General features: G+C 40.3%; 1 protein-coding gene across 2 annotated transcripts in view; it reads left to right on the top strand.

The window, feature by feature from the left end:
* Positions 1-5,204, top strand: part of epc1a (enhancer of polycomb homolog 1 (Drosophila) a) — a 28,433-nt gene extending 23,229 nt beyond the window's left edge. For both annotated transcript variants that reach the window (XM_035533384.1, XM_035533383.1), the window contains 8 exons: positions 252-410; positions 636-725; positions 944-1,092; positions 1,189-1,529; positions 2,551-2,660; positions 2,778-2,919; positions 3,021-3,363; positions 3,474-5,204. In XM_035533384.1, the coding sequence (XP_035389277.1) occupies positions 252-410; positions 636-725; positions 944-1,092; positions 1,189-1,529; positions 2,551-2,660; positions 2,778-2,919; positions 3,021-3,363; positions 3,474-3,546 (1,407 nt within the window). In that variant the 3' untranslated portion in view covers positions 3,547-5,204. The remainder of the gene's footprint in view (positions 1-251; positions 411-635; positions 726-943; positions 1,093-1,188; positions 1,530-2,550; positions 2,661-2,777; positions 2,920-3,020; positions 3,364-3,473) is intronic.
* Positions 5,205-19,516: the final 14,312 nt, after the last annotated feature.

Raw genomic sequence — 19,516 nt, 5'->3', positions numbered from 1 at the left:
GATTTGGGTTAGCCAGGCTGGTTGTCGCAGGCTCTACGCAAGAGCCTGGATATCACTTGTGTTCATGAGAGCTTGGCCATGACCTGATGGATCCCAGTGTAACGAATGAGAGCTTTTAAGGCATCAGGGCTTCAACATGAGTGTTCAGATGGTTCATTCACATTCCTTTCCTCAGTGAGAGTTGGTAGCAGTGAATGTGCCAATGTGCTTTGCTGGCCAATCTGTCCTAATGCTCTTTCGTGGTCCTCCAGCCTGAGAAGACAGACATGGTCCGCACTAAAAGGAAATATGAGAAAAAGCCCAAGATCCAGCCCTTTGCCATGCCCCAGCAGTCTGGCCCCTCCCTCTTCAACCCCAAAGACCTCAACCAGTATGACTTTCCAAGCTCTGATGAGGATCCTTTCTCACAGGTATGTACCTACGCACCTTCAGTTCATGTGCTGAATTAGTAAAAGCAGACATGCATTTTGTTAGAATGATGAGCCCACAATCCAGAATGTGGGTGGGTTGTTTTATGTTTATTATAGACTGTGCTGTGTAAATGCCACTTACTACCAGATATAGCAGTTGGAACCAGCTTCCTGAGAGCTTGAATTAGTTTTGGTTAGTTACTCGTGTCACTGTTCTCGGTGCAGATGCATTCTGGGTCATCAGAGGCTGAGGAGGAGAATGACCCTGATGGAGCGTTTGCCTTCAGGAGGAAAGCAGGCTGTGTTTACCATGCGGTGTGTCTCGTCTCTCCTCTTTCTTCCCCACAGCAAATCACTCTACCCCATTCATTAGTGTCTCAGTCTTTTGTCTGGGCTTGTACTGTGGTATCTGGTAATCTAGAGCCTGATTTACTCTCTTGTATATGAAAAAATCCATATCACTAGCCAAGGCTAATGATGTAACTGAGCCCCATCACTTCCAGAATAATGAGCATTTGCCACTCTCACTTCAGGCTCGTCTGGATCAGAGGGCTGGCTGGCCGTGGTCTAGTGAGGCTGAGGGCGGTTCATGTGACCCCCGCTTCCGGTATACCCTCACCAGCCTAACATCACCGCGCCGCTGCCTCGGCCTGGCACGCCGACGCCTCGGCCGAGGGGGCAGGTGAGACACTGCCGGCTACACGGTTACTGCACTCTCGTTCATTTAGTCTGTCTTCTGCCCAAATATGGAATGCCTGTGCCCTTATGTGATGTGCAGAGTTCTCCTGGATCGAGCCCACTCGGATCTAGACGTCATTTTCCACAGTCTGGACTCGGATGCAGAGGACTCGTCTCCGGCTTCCCCTCTTAACCAAGAAGGCACCTCCCGTGGCAGTTGCTCTGCCCTGGCCTCCTCCTCTCCACCCCCTCCTTCGCCAGCCTCCTCCTCCATGTTGCCGGACCTGAGGCAGATCTTGCGCAACATTAAGGCATGCCGCTGGAGGCACTTTAAACCGCGGACTGCAGGCAGGGCCTTCCGGGGCTTCACCCGCACCACAGCAGGCGCAGCTGTTGGGGCTGGCGCTGGTGCTCCCAGCCGGACAGCAGCCGCAGCAGTCGGTGAGCAAGAGCCCGTGCACACACGCAGGCACAGTTTTCAGGTTGTAGCTTATGTGTGTAAAAGACATCTTCAGGAGAAGGGAAGTATGGGAAAATTTATATGAAATGCTGTTTGGCTTTGACAATTCCTTAGGCTGCTGTATTAATTGCATATGTGCGGTGCTGTTGCTGTTTATTTTATAATTTGTGAAATTGTTAAACTCCATTGTTTTTGCTTTGGTGTGTGTGCATTCTTAGGAGGGAGGGTGGTGTGGATGGAGGAAATTAATTTGTGCTAATTCTCTTATGCTTGGTGGTTTGGTCTTGGCCACAATTGACCTTTTGTGTAGGGAGAGGAGGGATGGCTAATGGATGGATAAATTGAAAGTGGACATGGTTCATGTATGGCCATACATTTCTGAAATGTTAAAGAAGCAATTTTAAGCTTTGGGGGGGGGGGGGGGGTGTTTCTTCAGCCACACAAGCTCATCAAAAGCTTGTTTTGGGGTTTTTTTTTTTAATATCAATGGAAATGAGTTCAGAAAGGAGTCTAGCAGGAGCTGCAGTCCTTGTGTACTGGGCAGGCTACAATGCTGCATACTCTGCTCAAGAATGTTCTGCATTAATTGCAAGCTTTGTAGCTTCTCTTTCACAATTTGTGAAGTCTTGCTTCTTACAAAGTTTGCAGACTGTCATCTAGATGGTGCCCTGTGTTTACTCATGAGTACTGTAGCAAGGTTGGGTTTGAGAGGTTAATATTGGGACTGACAATTTTGTGAAGGGCAAAATGATTCTTGTGGCTAGAGGTCATTGCGTTAGTGCTGTTATGTTTTGCATCCGGTTCCGATATTTTATGCTATGTGCTTTTAAAATGTTCAGATGGACAGTAATAGCACATGGCCTGCTAAACAGATGTCAGATGTACAGACTGGCTGCTGGTGTTTAAGGGAATAGGGGCACACCCAAACAGTAGCAATTGTTGCAGTAATTCTTTATAACTTCCTTTGCTGGTGGGGTGTGTCTCTCTGTCTCAATGTGGTAGCGTTCACAGCAGAACAGTACCAGGAGCATCAGGAACAACTGGCTTTAATGCAGAAACAGCAGCTGGAGCAGATCCAACAGCAGGCCAATGAAGCCTGCAACAATACACAGGTGGGTGTGTGTGTGTGGGGGGGGGTGTCTGTGTGTTTTCATTGCCTTTTAGAAGGGGTGTTTGTGCCCGTGTTTACAGCCATGTGTGGGTCTGGCTAACTTGTTTTTCTCCAATAGTCTCTTGTGTCAAAAATGTTGGATTCAGCCAGCGCCCAGTTTGCAGCCTCTGCTCTCATCACCTCTGATCAGCTCTTGACCCTAAAGGTAAAAGAGGATGGTGTTATGGGAAGTGGAGTAAATGGCATCCTTCAGGCCTCAGGTTTGTGATCTTCCCCTGCTGCTTGCTCTCCTCCTCTACTTGATGTAATCGGCCTGTTCTTTGGTGGTCTTATATTTTCTTGCTTTCTTGTGTTCCTTCAGGAGTTTATAAGGGCTTACAGCTCTCCACTACATCAGCTTCAATCGTCGCAAACCCATCACCAACAACAACCTCTGCAACACCTAGCTTACCGTCTGCTAACAGTATCCACTCTACCACTGGCTCTGTCCACAATTCACAGAACCCACTCAGTAACCACGGTAACAGTACTGCCAACACAGCCCCTCAGGTTCTGATTGGGAACAGTTTGCGTCTGAGTGTGGCGACACCCCAGATCGCCAGCCTCAGTGCTCGACACCTTCCCAGAAGTCTCGGCGGCATGCCGCCCGCCTTAAAACTCGCAGCTGCCGCTAACAATTGTCAACTCCCCAAAGTCACCACTGGGTGAGTGTACACACAGACCACATGATGACCCTTCCTTGTTAGCTTCTTTTACTGGGGGGGGGGGGGTGTTTTAAAGGAAACGAATGCTAACTGTGTGTCCTCCTTTACAGGGACAATCATGAACAGGAAAAGCAGTCACTAAACAGTATAGCGGAAAACACATTAGCTATGGAGGTGACGTAGTAACCGTTGCCTGGGCTTTCTCCCTGCCCAGTCCAATCTTTTGGTGCTGTGCACCAATTGCTTTTGGGAATGCAAAGGGACAGTGGGTTTCCACAGCAACTGTCGGGTTTTGACAGCAAATCTCATCTCTGTTTTGTTTGGGGTTTTTTTTGTGTGTTTGTTTTTGGACAGTTTTGTTGTTTGTGGGTTTTGTTTTGTTTTTTTTTTGTTTTTTTAACCCCCTCTTTCCCCTTTTTATATATTGTTACTGTTGATATGAAAAGATTCATGTGTAAATTATGAATATGGCAAATATTCAATGTACAGTAACTGCATATTTGTAAAACATCCCTCTACCCCCCCCTTGTATATATGTTACTTGAATACAGATTTGTTTGTGATGTTTTGCACTTGGGAATTACAAAAAGGAAAAAAGAAAAAAGAGGAGGAGCAAAAGAATGCAGAGAAACTTGGTGTGTGTTGGATGGCGGAAGAGAGGATTTAAGAATCATTGCATTGTGCATGGTGAGGAAACCTGCTGTTTTACCTATTTATTGTGCTGTGTTTACACTTTCTTTTCCATGAACACTGTACCCTCATTTTCCTGTGTTGTAGGTGTTTGGGTAGCTATAGGTGTGTTTTTGTTTTTGTTTTTGTCAACATGGTGAGCCATGTCAGGTTCTTCAATCTCTAGTTCCGCTGGTTCTCTTTGCAAGTCACATGGATGATACAGCAACTTGTGTATTATTTTTTTTTTCCAAGGTGTTAATTTTAGTTCCTTAGGGGGGAGGGGTTTGTTTGTTTTTTTGGCTCACTCAAAGGATTTAGGATCATTGTTTGAGGCAAAGTGCAGGAATCTTCCATTTAATGAATCATCCCAATACAAATGACAGACAAGTCATGAAGTCTTCACTTGGAAGCATCTATAGCTTCCATTTCAACTAAAGCACTGTTTGGGTTTTGTTTTTGTTTTTGTTGACTTCAGTAATGATTATTGCTGCTTTTGTATAATTTCAGTTCCTTTTCATACTATGAAATAGTTTTCCCCTCCCATTGTAGTTTCTTTGTACAACAGAGACAATTATTTTTGTATCTTTTTTTCATTAGTTTTTTTTTGTTGTTGTTGTCCGTTCTTGTGGTGAAGCGACTTTGCGCTTCGCGTAAAATGGAAGACTTCGTTCTTTGGTTGCTCGTCAGAACTTTTGGCTGTTGAGCGTGCCGTTGACTCCATCGTTGCTGAGGCCGTAACACTTTTTTCAGCTGAACTTGCGGCAAGCGAAACTAGAGAAGGAGCAGCAGGAAGTGCCCTGCTCTAGTCTCCTCGACCTCCATCTCCGAACACATCATCTGAAGGACTCCATTTCAAGGCCTAAAACCACAAGTTAAAAGGTGTGCCTTCCTTTGGGAATATACTGCTTCGTCTCTTCCGTGAAGAGGATCGCTCTCGGGCAAGGCCGCAGTGCTGTGGTCCTGATTTGCCCAGAGCCCCGATCTCAAATGCCCAGTCAACTGGCTGAACTGAAACACCCTCCAGGGCTAGACTAGCCTGGTGGCAGATTAATTAAAATATTGAGAATTTAAAAATAAAAAAAAATATTATTGGAAAAAAAGAGGGGAGGGGGAAAGATATGTGATCATTCACAGAAATCTGACAATAAAACCCAGGTTATTATATGTGATGCAAGGTCTTGGAGTGCTTTATTAATTGAATGAGACTGTATGAATGAGTGCTTTTTATAATTCACATCTTAATATTTATGGACTAAGAGTTGAAATATGCACAGGGTGGTTTTGAGATGTAATCAAAAATACATTTTAAGAAATTCTGTTAATTACCATAATTTCTCATTTTAAATGCACTCTAGAATGTGGATTTACTGGAAACAGTCCTGTTTCAAATTTATTAGAGGAGGTTGGAGGTTTTTCCTGAGGATTATTTTACACGGAGTTCTCAGCAGTGCTCATGTTTCAACTTGGTGGGCTTTTTACATTGGGACACAGCAACCGTTATGTTCTGTCAAATCCTGAGCTGGTTTCCAGTGAAAAAGTTATTGTGTATGCAAATGCACTCAGCCTGTAAGGATCTGGCTTGATGTATGAAACATTTTTACTTCCCAATTTGTTCTCCCACATCACACAAACCTTGGTGAGTGCTGCAAGCTGCATTGAACTGGGCAAACATGCATAGAGCTCAGTTTAAATACTCAGTGCTGTCATGAGTGACAACTACTCTTCTACAAATACCTGCATCCCGCTATGTTCTTTGAGCCCAACTGAAAAAGGAAAGCACGGAAGGCATGTCTGTGGGGCAAGGTATTCTCCTTATTGAATAATTCCCAATCTTGGCATATATGAATATAACCACAAGCCTGCAGATTGCTTTGCTGTAGAACATGAAACGGGCAAATGTAAGGTGAATACAGAAACCAGGAATAGAATAGTGTTCACTATAACAGTAGTAGCCTTACTGATCATGAAAGTTTATGGAGTTGAGCTGTCAATTTGGAAACGTATGAGAGGGAAAGATAAAAACACATTTTCATGTGACCGCAGTAACTGCTATAGAACAACGAGAAAGATGTGCACTGAAAAGCTGTGACACTGAAATCACCTGTGCTCACTTTTCCTTTCCGGTCATGTAAACTTAATTTCACTCTTCTGGCTCTTGGATCTGTTTTCTCTGCACATCAAGTCCCAGGATGGCTCTGCAGGAAGTGCAGCAGTCGGCTACCACTTGCTAAAATGTCTGTAAGATCACATCAGGTGTTCATATCTTTTGGAAGGCTCTCTTTAATTGTATCTTCTCCTTATCCTATTTGGCTCACAAGTGTGAGGATTGTATAGAAAAGCGCCTGGTTTAAGTGGTTTGTTTGGTTTAGTGTTGACACGAATAGGAAAATTTGTGTCATACCAAGTTTAGGCAATATCCTTAGCAGTTAAAGAAGAAATCAGCGTTTTCTTTTTCGCTTTCTGGCAACTTAACCTAGTCTCAGATTAGGCCTGATTTCTAACTAAAGTACAGTCACTTGTCACCTGTGATTCTTCTTTAAAGGTGTTTTTTGTTTGTTTGTTTTTTGTTGCAACTTCTGCCAACCTGTAAGCATACATCACCGTGAATTGGTAAGAGTAGAATGCAAAGTGATATCTTTAAGAGAACCTGACAGGATTCATAATGTAAATGGCTAGTGTCTTACCCTAGCTGCAACAATCTCTAGGGAAATAACTATGAGCAACAACTTAACCTTTAGATTTAGCAAAGAGCTTTCAAGCTAATAAATAGATTAGTACGTATTAATACATTCTGTACATGCATCTGCATGAAGAAAGCTCATTCCTGTTGAGTGAGTACATTGCTGTGAAAGATTCATAGGTCATAGCTGGCTGAGAAGCAGCCAGAAGCGGTGATGAATAAAGGAATCCAGGAACGAGTGTGGTTGGACCTGAGAAATGAGCTTCATTCACCACTGAATGCCAGGATCTAAGGCTGTCGTCGTTCTGAAGTCATGTTAGGCTAAAGCACCTGTGGAGTTTTTTTAAGGTCAAAAAGTCAAATGTTTTAGGCTTGCCTTGTCAATCATCCTGCCCAATACAACTGTAAATACTGCATACATTTTCACTTTCCAATTGCTTAAAGAATCCGCTGTGTATATGAGCCTGGGTTTACTTATTCACTCTGCTTTGTTCTCATTTAAAATGCCAGATGTTTCTTTTTCACTTGATTTGAATATTAATACAAAGTGCTTTCATTATGTAAGCTTTCATAGGTAGAAAATCACAAATATTTTTAGGATCATCGTAATATTACACTTACTGGCTCTGCTAACAATGGTGGGGGTTTTTTTGTTGTTGTTTTTGGATTGTTGAATCGAAGATTATATATTTACTTTTTTTATTCTAGAAGGCCAACAATGTGATCCCTGGGCTTGTGTTCAGTCACAGGTGTATGTATCTGTGCATGTACAAGAGGGATACGAGAGAGAGATACGACTCGTTTACACTGCCCCAGGATTTCCGTCACTTTGCGTAACATGTCTACTAGGTCTGTGGTCTGTATTCCTAAATTCCTATCTGTTCACAAGTACAAGTGCAAAATAGCTTAGAATGAGAGTACATTATTCATGCACACAGGATGCCGGCTGACTGTTTCCTCAGCTGATGGACAGTTCTCTTGCAGAGCCTGAAGGTTGCCTTGGCTGAATGTTCACCTTAAGCAGGGAAATAATCAGTGTGTGAAAACCTGTGTGAAGGCTCCCTCAATAAAAGATCAGCACATCGGAGGAGGAAGTGTATCGCACTGTCCACATTAAGGCTGTAGTATGCTCTGCAAAAGAGCAGAACTGCGTAATTTCTTACTCATGCTCTACTGTATTTTGAAATGTATAGATAGATTGTCATTTTTGCCAATTAGATTAACCAGTTCTAGTCAGGAAAAGGTAAACTAGCTATGGAAAAAATAAAAAATAGGAATGTTGATGAAAATGAATCGGGACCTTTCCTACTGCTGGCACCTTGCACTGCATTCTTGCTCAGCTCCTGTAGCACTGTTCTGGGTTTCTTACCCTTGTCTGTGTCACTGGGAGAGATGGACAGGCTTGGCAGATGAAGGTCAGTTTTGTGGGGAGTCCATGGCCTTTGTCAGAACCTTCTGTGGAGACCGGGTCAAGCTCTTGCCCTGGCTCAGGACAAACAGCATGTTGTTTGATGTGAGCAGGGAAACATGATTGGGCAAATGGCAGGCAGTGATCAAAGAGGACAAGCATGATCACTGGAATGAGTGTGTGGTGAGAGAGAGAACCTCTCATGGGCCTTTTGGACTTTACCGTCGACTGAGAGTGAGAAGAATGACGTGCTGATATCACCTTTCAGTCCTTCCCAAGAGACGGAACCATAAAGAGGGAAAGGAAATTAAGTTGCTCTATATTTGCTCAGAAAGCACCAAAAACACACTGTCCCAGCTTGCTATGGTATCCATGTTTCAGCATATACATTTGTTTTTATTATACTTCCTTTTTCTTCCTGTCCTTGTTGTTATTATTATTAGTTATTATAGATACTATTTAGAATAATCAGATTTACCAACTAAAACTTACACGTGGCCCATACGGACATCAGCATGCCAACAAAAAAAGCTCTGAAGACTGGAACAAAGTAAGAAAATTGACTTTGAAGTGGCTCAGAAGAAAATGGTGTGGGATACATTCTTTGTATGTGGCCTTTCCAATCTGCCAGGCTTTTGTGGCAGGTCCAATCTGCATGACGGCTGACTGATTAGAAGCTGGCCTTTGGGTTTTTGGGGTTTTTTTTGGGGGGGGGGGGGGTTTAATCAATGCTCTTGCCAAAAAAGCAGTTTTACCATTTCCTAAACGAGTGCTGCTCTGGTCACAAATGCATCCCAATCAGAATACATTACCTTTAATGTTACCATGACAACACGTGGGAGATCACTAGGTCAAGAGTTGTGGGCTTCAGCATGTGATTTAATGAAAAGACTAGCAGCCCATCGGTAATTGACGTAAACCACTAGAAAGATTTCCACTGATGAGGCAGAGTGTCACCGAGACTTGATCAGTTCTTCATTCCAATATTAAATATGCTGTCCAATTGGTGGACAGACTTAGACTTAGACGCTGCTGGCTGTGGTGAGAGAAGACCATGCAGTCCATGGCTGTCTGGCACTAGACATGGAGAGCACCACTCCTGCCTGCACACTATTCACAAGGGTGCTTAGACTCAGGAGAATGTGAGAAAAAATTTAAATTTGAGTGTTTGTGAAATTTGAGAGAGAGAGAGAGAGAGAGAGAGAGAGCTTGATCACTGAAAGGGCTCACAACAGAGCTTCTGTCTGCCATGCACCTGCCTTGCTCTCATTTAGCCAAATGGGCATGGGAGAGGAAGAAAAAAGGGAAGGAGGGAAGACGGGGGGGGGAAAAGTGAGAGACAGACAGCAGGATGGTGGGGGTCTCTCTTGCCCCTAGTTTTTATATGAGTAAACCTACAAAGCAACAAAGAAGCTCTTTGTGAGATTAAAGGGAAGGAGAACAGAAAAGCTGCTCTTCCTCTAGGTACCACTCCATGTGCCTGCTTGTCTTTCCTCCCTACCCTTAACCTCCACACATGCTCTGATTTAGTGCTCAGTCTCCTCTACCTCTACCTCTCCTCAGCATAATGGAAGGTTTTGCCTGCAGTAACAAAAAATGAGTATTACTTTTTACATCCCACATGCATTCATTTTTAAGAAATTAATGCTATGCCTCATTATGTTTTTGTATAAATGGATGTACGGCCTTTTTCACACTAGCTTTAGTCTTTTTGACTTTGGTCTTGCTATGAGAAGGAAGAAAAATCTCCCTGAAGTAATTCTGCGAACGGCCACATTCTGCTGATCAATACAGGAATCAATGAGACCTATCTTAGCGTGAAAAGAGATTGAAGATAATCACTGGACCTGGACATTCTGGCAGGTCTTTTCTCCCATTTGCAGAACACAGCACCTTCTACATCTTGTGTCGTATTTGGATGAGGAAAGTCTGTAAGTGAAAGTAAATATTAGTGTGTTTCCCACCTTCACATGAACGAGTCAAGTGTGGCAATGCATTTTTTTTTCTTTTGGTTTGATTTTCTTATAATAAACTAAGCCCCTCTTATCAAATTCAATTCTGGCATTAGCTTTAATTTCATTACTGAAGGGCTGGAGTGGAGGTGTGCTACTGTGCTTCCATAGGACATTCTGTACAACCATTTTAATACACCATATTCACCTTGTGTGCCAGCAATCAAGATCTTCATTAGTTGAATCAAGTCTCTTATTGCCAAGAAACCAAAAGTCTGGCCCTCAAAACTAAGCACTGGCATAGGGAAGAGCTAGAGAGGTCTGCTGGACAAGCTCTCCTCAGGCAAAGGTGCTTGATAAAATATTTGGCATGGATCTATACAGAACCCTCAGCTTGACTCCAGCTGTCTATTTATAGAGGGTTTGTTATTGTCTCACTCTTCTACAGACACAATCAGGCACCCTTCAGCTGAAGCTGAAGTTCATGTGTGTTCATTTTAAATAATAGATGTAAACCAAATTATGTCTTTAATTGTCAGAATTAATGACCCCACTCATGATGATGTTGATGGCAGTGTGTGAATTTGCGTGTGTAAAATTGTTTAGTTCATATTTAATGATTTTCACCTGTGGGTCAACTGACCTATATTTGAGATTCTCTGCAGTCTCCATGTGACACAGAGTCTCAGCAGAACCTAAACTGTCTGTAGTTCTCAGATCTTTTGTCAGCTGCATGCCCCCAATCACATTTCCTCTCTTCCCCAGGGTTTGTCTAAATCTCTCTCTCCTTTTCAGTCATTTTCAGCTCAGGTGTAATGCAGTACACCACAAAAGCACACCCTCTGGTCAACGTTAAGAGACCATTCTGACGCTTGTCTCCTACCTGCCTGGCACACTACTGTCCTTGTGATGTGTGTTTGGGGATAACAATCACACCAGTGTGTTGTCCTTACCATTGTCCGACTGGACAAATCAGACTTGGTGGGCCAGTCACGGAGGACAGGAATGAGAATGAGGACAGGATCATTGTATCATTATCTGGAATGGCTTTCTTGAACTATATACCAAACACAGTGCATTGGCAATTTGGAGACACTGCCCTTTTCTAATCATCAGGCAGCATGTTCATGAGTGCATTGAGGAGTTTGTATGCACACTACATAAACTTTTTTCACATCAGACTTTTTTTTCTGTAATCCACAATACTTTTTATTAATTAGATGGTTATTGTCATAGTGATGTACTTTTACAAAATGTTTCCCTTCATGGGAGTACTCTTATTCTTTACTTCTACTGATGTTCATATAAGCTGGATATTGTTAATATAACATCAGCCTTCCATGTTTCTTATGAGTATCAAACCTATTTTCTCAACTTCCAGTCTGAGATCTCTATAGCCTTGTCAAAAAGCACACACACGCACACCAATATATATATATTATTAATTTGTCTTATGAAGAAGATTCCTGGGAGTAGCTGCATTGTAGTGCAGTAACAATACAAGAAAATGGATTATAACAATTGTACTATTGTACTCTTGTACCGTTAGCTCCTCCCACCTATTTAAACCACACAAATGTTGTCACCATTTCATGCATTACTGCAAGAGTTGTCTATTATATTTCTTACAAGAGATGTAATCAGCTTTACACTGAAGAAACCAAGAGAAAGCTTGCTGATCATTTTGTTAGAATACACTTGCTAATGGAAATTGCATTAATCACATATCTGTTTTTTCTGTTTCCATTGACAGTTGTTGCTATGGCAGCAATGATGTTAAGAAACTTAAATAAGTTTCAGGAATGATCTGAGACTACATGCTCATTTTAATAAAGATGGCCAGGATACTCTATCTACACATCATAGTCCTTATATAGGTTATAGTGTATGTGTGTATATATATATATATATATATATATATATATATATATATATATATATATATATATATATATATATATATATACATACACACACACACACTATAACCTAAATATAACCCCCTACACAGTAATTCAAGTACTGTATTTTTTTTACCTGTGAAATTTAATTTTAGATAGATAGAGCGTTATTTATATATATTTTTATATATTTTATATAATTTATTTATATATTTTTTCATTATTATTTTTATTACCTGTAGTTTTTATTATCTACAAGTAACAAATTTCAACAAACCAACTGAAAAAAAACAATCTTGGATGTCCTATTGTGTCTGTTAGTGCCCAGCAGAAACGATATCCATTTCTCAGTTACATTTTCAACGAACTGCTGTCTTTACCTACATATGTTAAAGACTCTTCACATTTTCTGCAAATCTTTTGACTGTCTGAAAGAACAAATGTTACATGCCAATACTTTTTTTCAGTGGGCATTAAAAGTTTATACATTGTTATATTTAATGGACTGTGAGCTTTAAAGACCTGAGAAGAAATAGCCAATATTCTCTAGACTCTTGGAGGAGTTAGCATAGGGACTAAAATGAAACCATGCTATGCAAACCTTTTTTTTGGGGGCGGGATTTGTCGAGAAACATTTTAACAATATACCAGACCTTCTTAGTATATCTGAGATACATAGATGACATTTCTGCAGATTTGAAGAGCTCCAACTGCTTATGTCTTCCTTCTCTGAGTTCCACCCAGCTCTGGAATGTTCATGGAATTTTGCACATCCAGGCATGAGCATGATATTTTGGGTGTTTCATTTAAGAAAATTCTGGTTTAAATACAACCATCTATTATGAGCTTATGGATTCTCATCCTTATTAACGATGCAACTTTTCACACTACAAGGCAAGCAAAGTCAAAAAAGGGTCAACTGTTATCACCCATAACAGTAGCAGCACTGCAAGAGTTGTCTATTATATTTCTTACAAGAGATGTAATCAGCTTTACATTGATGAAACCAACAGAAAGCTTGCTGATCATTTTGTTAGAACACACTTGCTAATAGACATTTCATTAATCACATATCTATTTTATCTGTTTGCATTACTAGTTGTTGCTATGGCAGCAATGAAGTTGGGACATTTAAAGAAAAAGACCTCATCTACACTCTTGGAACTTTAGAACCCCATACATTCTATGGATACTTTGTGTACTTCAATGCAATTTTGACCACCTCTACATATAGTCTATATGTAAAAATTAAAAAGGTCAGTGTCTAGCACACAAGGTTGCTAAAGAAACCTCTCTCTCTCTCTCTCTCTCTCTCTCTCTCTCTCTCTCTCTCTCTCTCTCTCACCTTCAAGTATGTTTACATTTACAATGAGAATCCCATGCTCGTTATGACACCTACAGATAATAGCAATTTGTATCTTTTCTTGAAAATAGCCCATTTTCCCTCACAAAAGATTAATGCTTTGTCTGATCTTCTGTAAGAAAAAAAAAAAAGCTGTTTAGACTGCAGTTGGGTTTTTAAGACTAATAATCTCTTCCCCTCCTAACAGGCTAGGTCCATCATTACACTCACCTCATTCAAGTGAGAAATGACACATGTAAAACTGTGAATCTGAATTTCATCCAAACCAAAAATCACTTAGCACCTGAAGGATTGCCAGGATGCCTTTAAATGTTACAAAAGCTCATTAAAGGAATAGCTAGCTTTTCACAGCACAGATTTTCAGTGTGTGGAGTGTGAACACTGAGATAAAGAGACAGGAGAGAGAGGGCAAATTTATTTTTTTTAAACGAGAGAGAGAGAGAGAGAGAGAGAGAGAGAATGTAGGAGTATGAACTCCTTTTTATAGACAAATTTCTTTCCTAATTTTATATACATGAGTTCAGCAGTACAATCATACCTTCACAACATGCTTTATAAGCACAACTCTCTTGGTTGCTGAAAACACAGATACATTTGCAAGAATTGTAAAATTGTAATTGTGCTTATTGATTGTTATTAAATAACCCTGGAACCCCAATCAAATAAAGCCATATGATTCAAGTCTGGAAAAGCATATCAATACACTTTGAACTGATAGTGATTGGGAAGACAAAATCATCTTTGGTGCCTTTTTTAAGATAAAATAAGATTTCTGTCTGTCGGTCCGTCCGTCCGTCCATCCGACCACCCGCCCAGCTGCCCACCCTTATGCACAAGCAAACACATTAGAGGGAAAGAGAGCTGGTGAAACCAGGCCCCTAGCCTTTATGTGTGACAGACACACCCTGGGCTCTTCATTGTCCAGTCCTTCTGTGGTCCCCTCTCTCAGCATGCCTCAGATAATGGTGTCAGCATGGGCTGCCTGTAGTCCTAAACCAACAGGGTTAATTAACTGAGTGAGGCAGCGAATGAGAGCGCGACAGAAGCAGAGAGATAATGAGCTAGCAGCAATAAAGTGCAGTAATATATTTTAGTCCAAACAATCTGCTCCATCATCCTGGGTGTCATTAAATCCATTTCAGTTACTTATTTACATTTTGTCTCAGTGGTTTGTCTCAACGGTAGAATGCAGTTATTAATACCCAAATTGCAAAGCATGGATTTTGTCGTGTTTTATCTGGTCTGAATAATTTAGTTTATGAACTGAAGTTTAAAGGGTTGGAATGCATTGTGTTAATTGCAAGTACCTCTAAAATTGTAACACTAACCCCTATTCTTCTTTAAATTATGAATTCTGTATAAACATAAAATAAATGAAGGCTTGCATGACTATGCAGTGAGGTTCACATTTTCAGAAAGATCCATCATGTTTTTTTAAGTCTTGAATGGCCTATTAAAATATGCTTATGCCCATTGAGAAACTGCTGTTGGGATTTGGATATTTGATTTCAGGGTCTGGGCTGGAAATTTGCAAACCTATCCTTTATTATATGTGCTCCTGAGTCCGGACGCAACGATCTTGAGAGCTTTGCTACAAGCGCCACTTAGTGGTCATGACAAGTATTAGAGTTATTTCATTAGATTTTCGGCATGTCAGCATTGATTTAGTGATAGTGACACTAAAATACTTTAAAGAAATAACCCATAAGGGGATGATGCCATTATTATTATCCCATATGTTTCAGCAGAATTATATTTCTGTGATTTCACTCAAACAACATAAACCGAGATTTTTCGTGCTCTTTAAATTTTATTGCAGTGTATTTTTAGTTTGTACAGCAGTGTGGCCAGTGATACTACCCTGGATAGTCTGGTTGGCTGAGACTGTCATATAACCTGCAGGGTCAAACAATTAACCTTCAGAATATTGAAAGCAACATGAGAATGCTAACACAATATCCCACAAATGAAACAGTGAACGTTACTATAGTAACTTGGTTGAAAATCTAAAGGCATTTCAGAGTCTCTGCATTCACATATTTTTTGTTGCCAAGGAAACTTCTTCATTCATAATTTTCACTTGAAAATGCAGTGCTGTTATTGACTGTGGAGGACAACATGGGACCAGTAGCTGCGGATATATGCGTTGATCTTACATGTATTGATATATGGGATTTGCCTGCATGTCTTTTGCAAGACATTCAAATGGATCTTTATATGAACTAATAAGACTTTGGACTTCTTCTGTCATTCATATTCATAGTGAATATATATGAGCTAACAAATAAATACCTTAGACTTTATAAAATGCTTTTTCAGTAATGTTACCTGCCCAACCTCTTATTGAGCTCACTGTATCATAATAAATTACAAAGTCCTCACTTCTGTGATGTTCTAATTTATTAATGTGACAAAACCACAACAAGGCAAACAGACCCTTGAGAACTATGCGACAAGCATACAAAGGCCTGTCCAGAGACCTGTCTTTGGATTCAAATATTAATTTTTACTGTATACGTAGGATCCTTGAGTTGACCTTATGTGGCACACCTTTACTGAACTAGCACTCTTAAGTTTGCTTAACAGTCACTTCCATGTTATTTCATTTATTTCTCGTCCCTGGAACAGGTACATGCTCATCTGCATTGTAATCAGTGAAGCAAAACTGCATGAGTTGGATTTAGCGAATAATCCATCCACATCAGTCACAGGTTAGGCTGCTTGAGATTACTTAGTCTTATCACAGCTCCCTAACTGCTTCCTAAAGAAGGGTTTTGGTGTAGCTATGGTAACTGGCAGCTTTACTGAAGATGTACCACTCCCATGAGATTGTGACAGGTGTGGGGTAGCCACAAATGTTTATCAATTGCATACTTATTTCTGAATAAAGGCCTGTGCTCTTTGTGGACCTTACACCAGCTCTGTAAAACAACTCATTGTTATTAAGTATTTGTAAGCTTGTGTATTCTTCGTAAATGTATACTTTTGTCACATATAAATATAGATAAATATAGTAGCTGCATGTTTGTGAGTGGGTGCATTTGTATGTATCATATGCTTGTAATATTACGTAGGCTTTGTGTGTGTGTGTGTGTGTGTGTGTGTGTGTGTGTGTGTGTGTGTGTGTGTGTGCACGTACAAGTGTGATTATCAGCGTGATGTGTGTATACTATGGACTTACCATGGGACTGAGTGCTAATTGATTCCTGTAATTATGACGAATGTTATGACAGTAGACTGAGAACCAGATGAACAGAGAAACATTGGGATGAATGCTCCCTCCTGCTCCCCCTCTCTTTCTGTCTCTCTCTCTCTCTTTCCCTCTCATGCTTTTTATTTTTTGTCTTTGCTCCTTTCCTTGTACTCCCTGTGTAGATCAATCTCTTCCCAAATCTTCCAGCCTCACAGTGAAATGTGGTGCAGTGAATAAATGATTGGGCACTAACAAAGTTTTTGTACTGTGCCAGCACATTAGATTAGAAATGATTATGATGTTAAAGTGTAGAATGTGATCTTTAATTTGGGAATATTTTCCTTTATTATTATTATTATTAATAATAATAATAATAATAATAATAATAATAATAATAATAATAATAATAATAATAAAGACTATGATAACATAATCTCTTAAGTAAATGGACAAAGTACAACTTATATGCAGTCAAATAAAATTGTTTGTGCTGTTTAATACATAGTTGCAAGTACTTTGAGTTCATTAACATGTGCATGTCTGCGACCTATACACATAAAATGCTAGATATCTTTCCTGGTGATGTATCTATCCTGTAATGCAGCCATTATAGCCATCTTAGTTTGCCTTTGATCTTGTTTTCGGTAAGTGAAATGCATGCTGAGTTGGGTTCAGGTCAGGTGACAGGCTAGACTATTCAATACCATTTCTCTTTTGCTTTTTTTTCTTTCCACCTAGTTGTTTTTGCAGTATGTCTTGCTGCAAGGTGAAACACCACACCCTGAATTCTGAACTGTTTGGTGGCATCTGAGCAGTATGCTTCAGAATTCATCCTGTGGCGTCAGCAAAGATTACACTACCAGTCATGCATGGCCTTTCATAGATGAGGGGGATTACTTTGAACCGTGAGCAGATTTTTTCTCCGCTCTTTTCTTTCCATCACTCTGTCACAAGTTTTCTTTTGTTTCATATACCCATAAGACTTATTCCCACAGACTGATGTCCTAGAATGCTTTTAATGTTCTTTTTGACAAACTGTAAACTGTTCTTTCTCTTCTTGAGACTTCCCTAAGGTTTGAATATGGTGAATTATGGTGTATGCTTATCATTATGTTAGTCACATCCATGCCCACATCTTGAATAGTATTTTTCGTTTGTTCAGCAGATGCACAGGTTTAACTTGGTATGTGAGCTTCTGCGGTCTTCTGACTTTATTAATGTTAAGGTGAATGAGCCAAATTGTTGATGTCACTGATTGATTTATTATTATTATTATTATTATTATTATTATTATTATTATTATCCAGTATTACGACAGCTTATATTATTGCCATTGACACCTCTTTGCTCCTCATGTTGAGAGAAAACGAAACGAAATGAAAACGAATACAAATGAAAGCACCAGAATTAACTTCTGATTTTGTTTTTTTTAGTTCTCTTGTACACGACACAGAGAAGGCCAAGGAAGGTCTGATCAGCCAACTGTTCAAGTACATATGGGCTCCTGACATTGAATGACTATGTAGGGCTACAATTTCTATATGGTTCACGCTATACCCTTGACTTAAAACATTCTGCACAGAGCCAAAAGAAAGACATTCTCCAACTGCAGACTCTTTGCACCTGTCTGTCTACTGCATAGAGGGAGTGGTGTTGCCTGAGTGTTGTGAACTGTAGTACTCTATATTCAACACAAGTAGGAGCTGCTTTTCTGTGTGATTTACTGTTCAGCATCTCTTACAGGTTTCTCTAAAAATGTTCTAGAAAAGTGCTTATGTCAACTTATGTGAACTGTTTTGTATTCAGTTGGATGACAAGTTGCCACATAATTCATTCACACAAATCCACATCACAAGGCTCTCACTAGACACAAATGTGAGCTATGCAAATAGCAGAGTAAATGGCATTTAGGCAGAGTTCCAAATGGAACAGGTGCTGTCCTTTATCACAGAGAAACCATCAGTGTGGCAGACAGAGGAACACACACCCCCGACTCCAAACACTGCCCTTCCCATTGATGACATGTGAACTTTTCATGGAATGTATGTGGATAGCACTGTCACATATGCCACATATGCAAAGGGAAACCCAGTTGCCCAGTAATATAGCATCATTAATATTCCCCACTCCTGGTCCTTATTCCTACAATAGATCTTTCAATTGGGCAGTGGTTAAGGTACTTAACTTGTACTTGGAAGGTTGCTGGTTCAAGCCCAGCCACTCCCACTGTTGGACCCCTGAGCAAGACCCTTAACCCACAATTGCTCAAGTTGTACTCAGTCACAATTGTAAGTTGCTTTGAATAAAAGCATCAGCTAAATGCTGTAATTATTGTTTTTTTTTGTTTGTTTTTTTTTAGAAAAATTAAAAACTCAATAGAAGATTAGTTTTTCAAGTGGCTATTATTTTTTATGTATGGCACAAGAGAAGAAAGTTAGTTGTCAGGTAGCATAACCAGATTTCTATGTAGCTAAATACATTTAACTATGTATTGTAAATTCATGTGGTTAAAATCTTATCAGAATACAATCCAGATAGACAATGCATGAAACTGACAAGTGTATATGGGGTCTTATTTGATTATTTTTTATTTCATTTTAATTATTTGGTAGTGAAGTCCCTTTATGAGGACTACCTTTATGGGACCCTCCTTGAGCAATCCATATCCTGCCCAGTATGGACATCTCTAATTAACCTTGATATATGTCCTCTATCTTTGTCTGCCCAGTGGTGGTTGCTGGATGGCTATGTCCATCATGCTGTAAAAAGGAAGCCTTCCCTCAGATATGGTATACCACTAAATCTCAGCAGTTCTTCCATGTTTTCTAAGTTGAACCCTTTGCAACCAGCATTATTATAGCGCCGTGGCCCCTGTGTCAATCATCACAGGTCTTAGCCCTACAGAGAGCATAATGATGGCCTGTAAGATGAACAAGTTTGGCTCGAAGTGTCCCTAAGCAGAGCGTGTAGGAAGGCCTGAGGGT

The sequence above is a fragment of the Electrophorus electricus genome, chromosome 14 (assembly GCF_013358815.1).
Source record: "Electrophorus electricus isolate fEleEle1 chromosome 14, fEleEle1.pri, whole genome shotgun sequence".
In the NCBI taxonomy this organism is placed as follows: domain Eukaryota; kingdom Metazoa; phylum Chordata; class Actinopteri; order Gymnotiformes; family Gymnotidae; genus Electrophorus; species Electrophorus electricus.
Note: the sequence above shows the minus strand (reverse complement) of the source record. Positions and strands in the feature narration are given on the sequence as shown.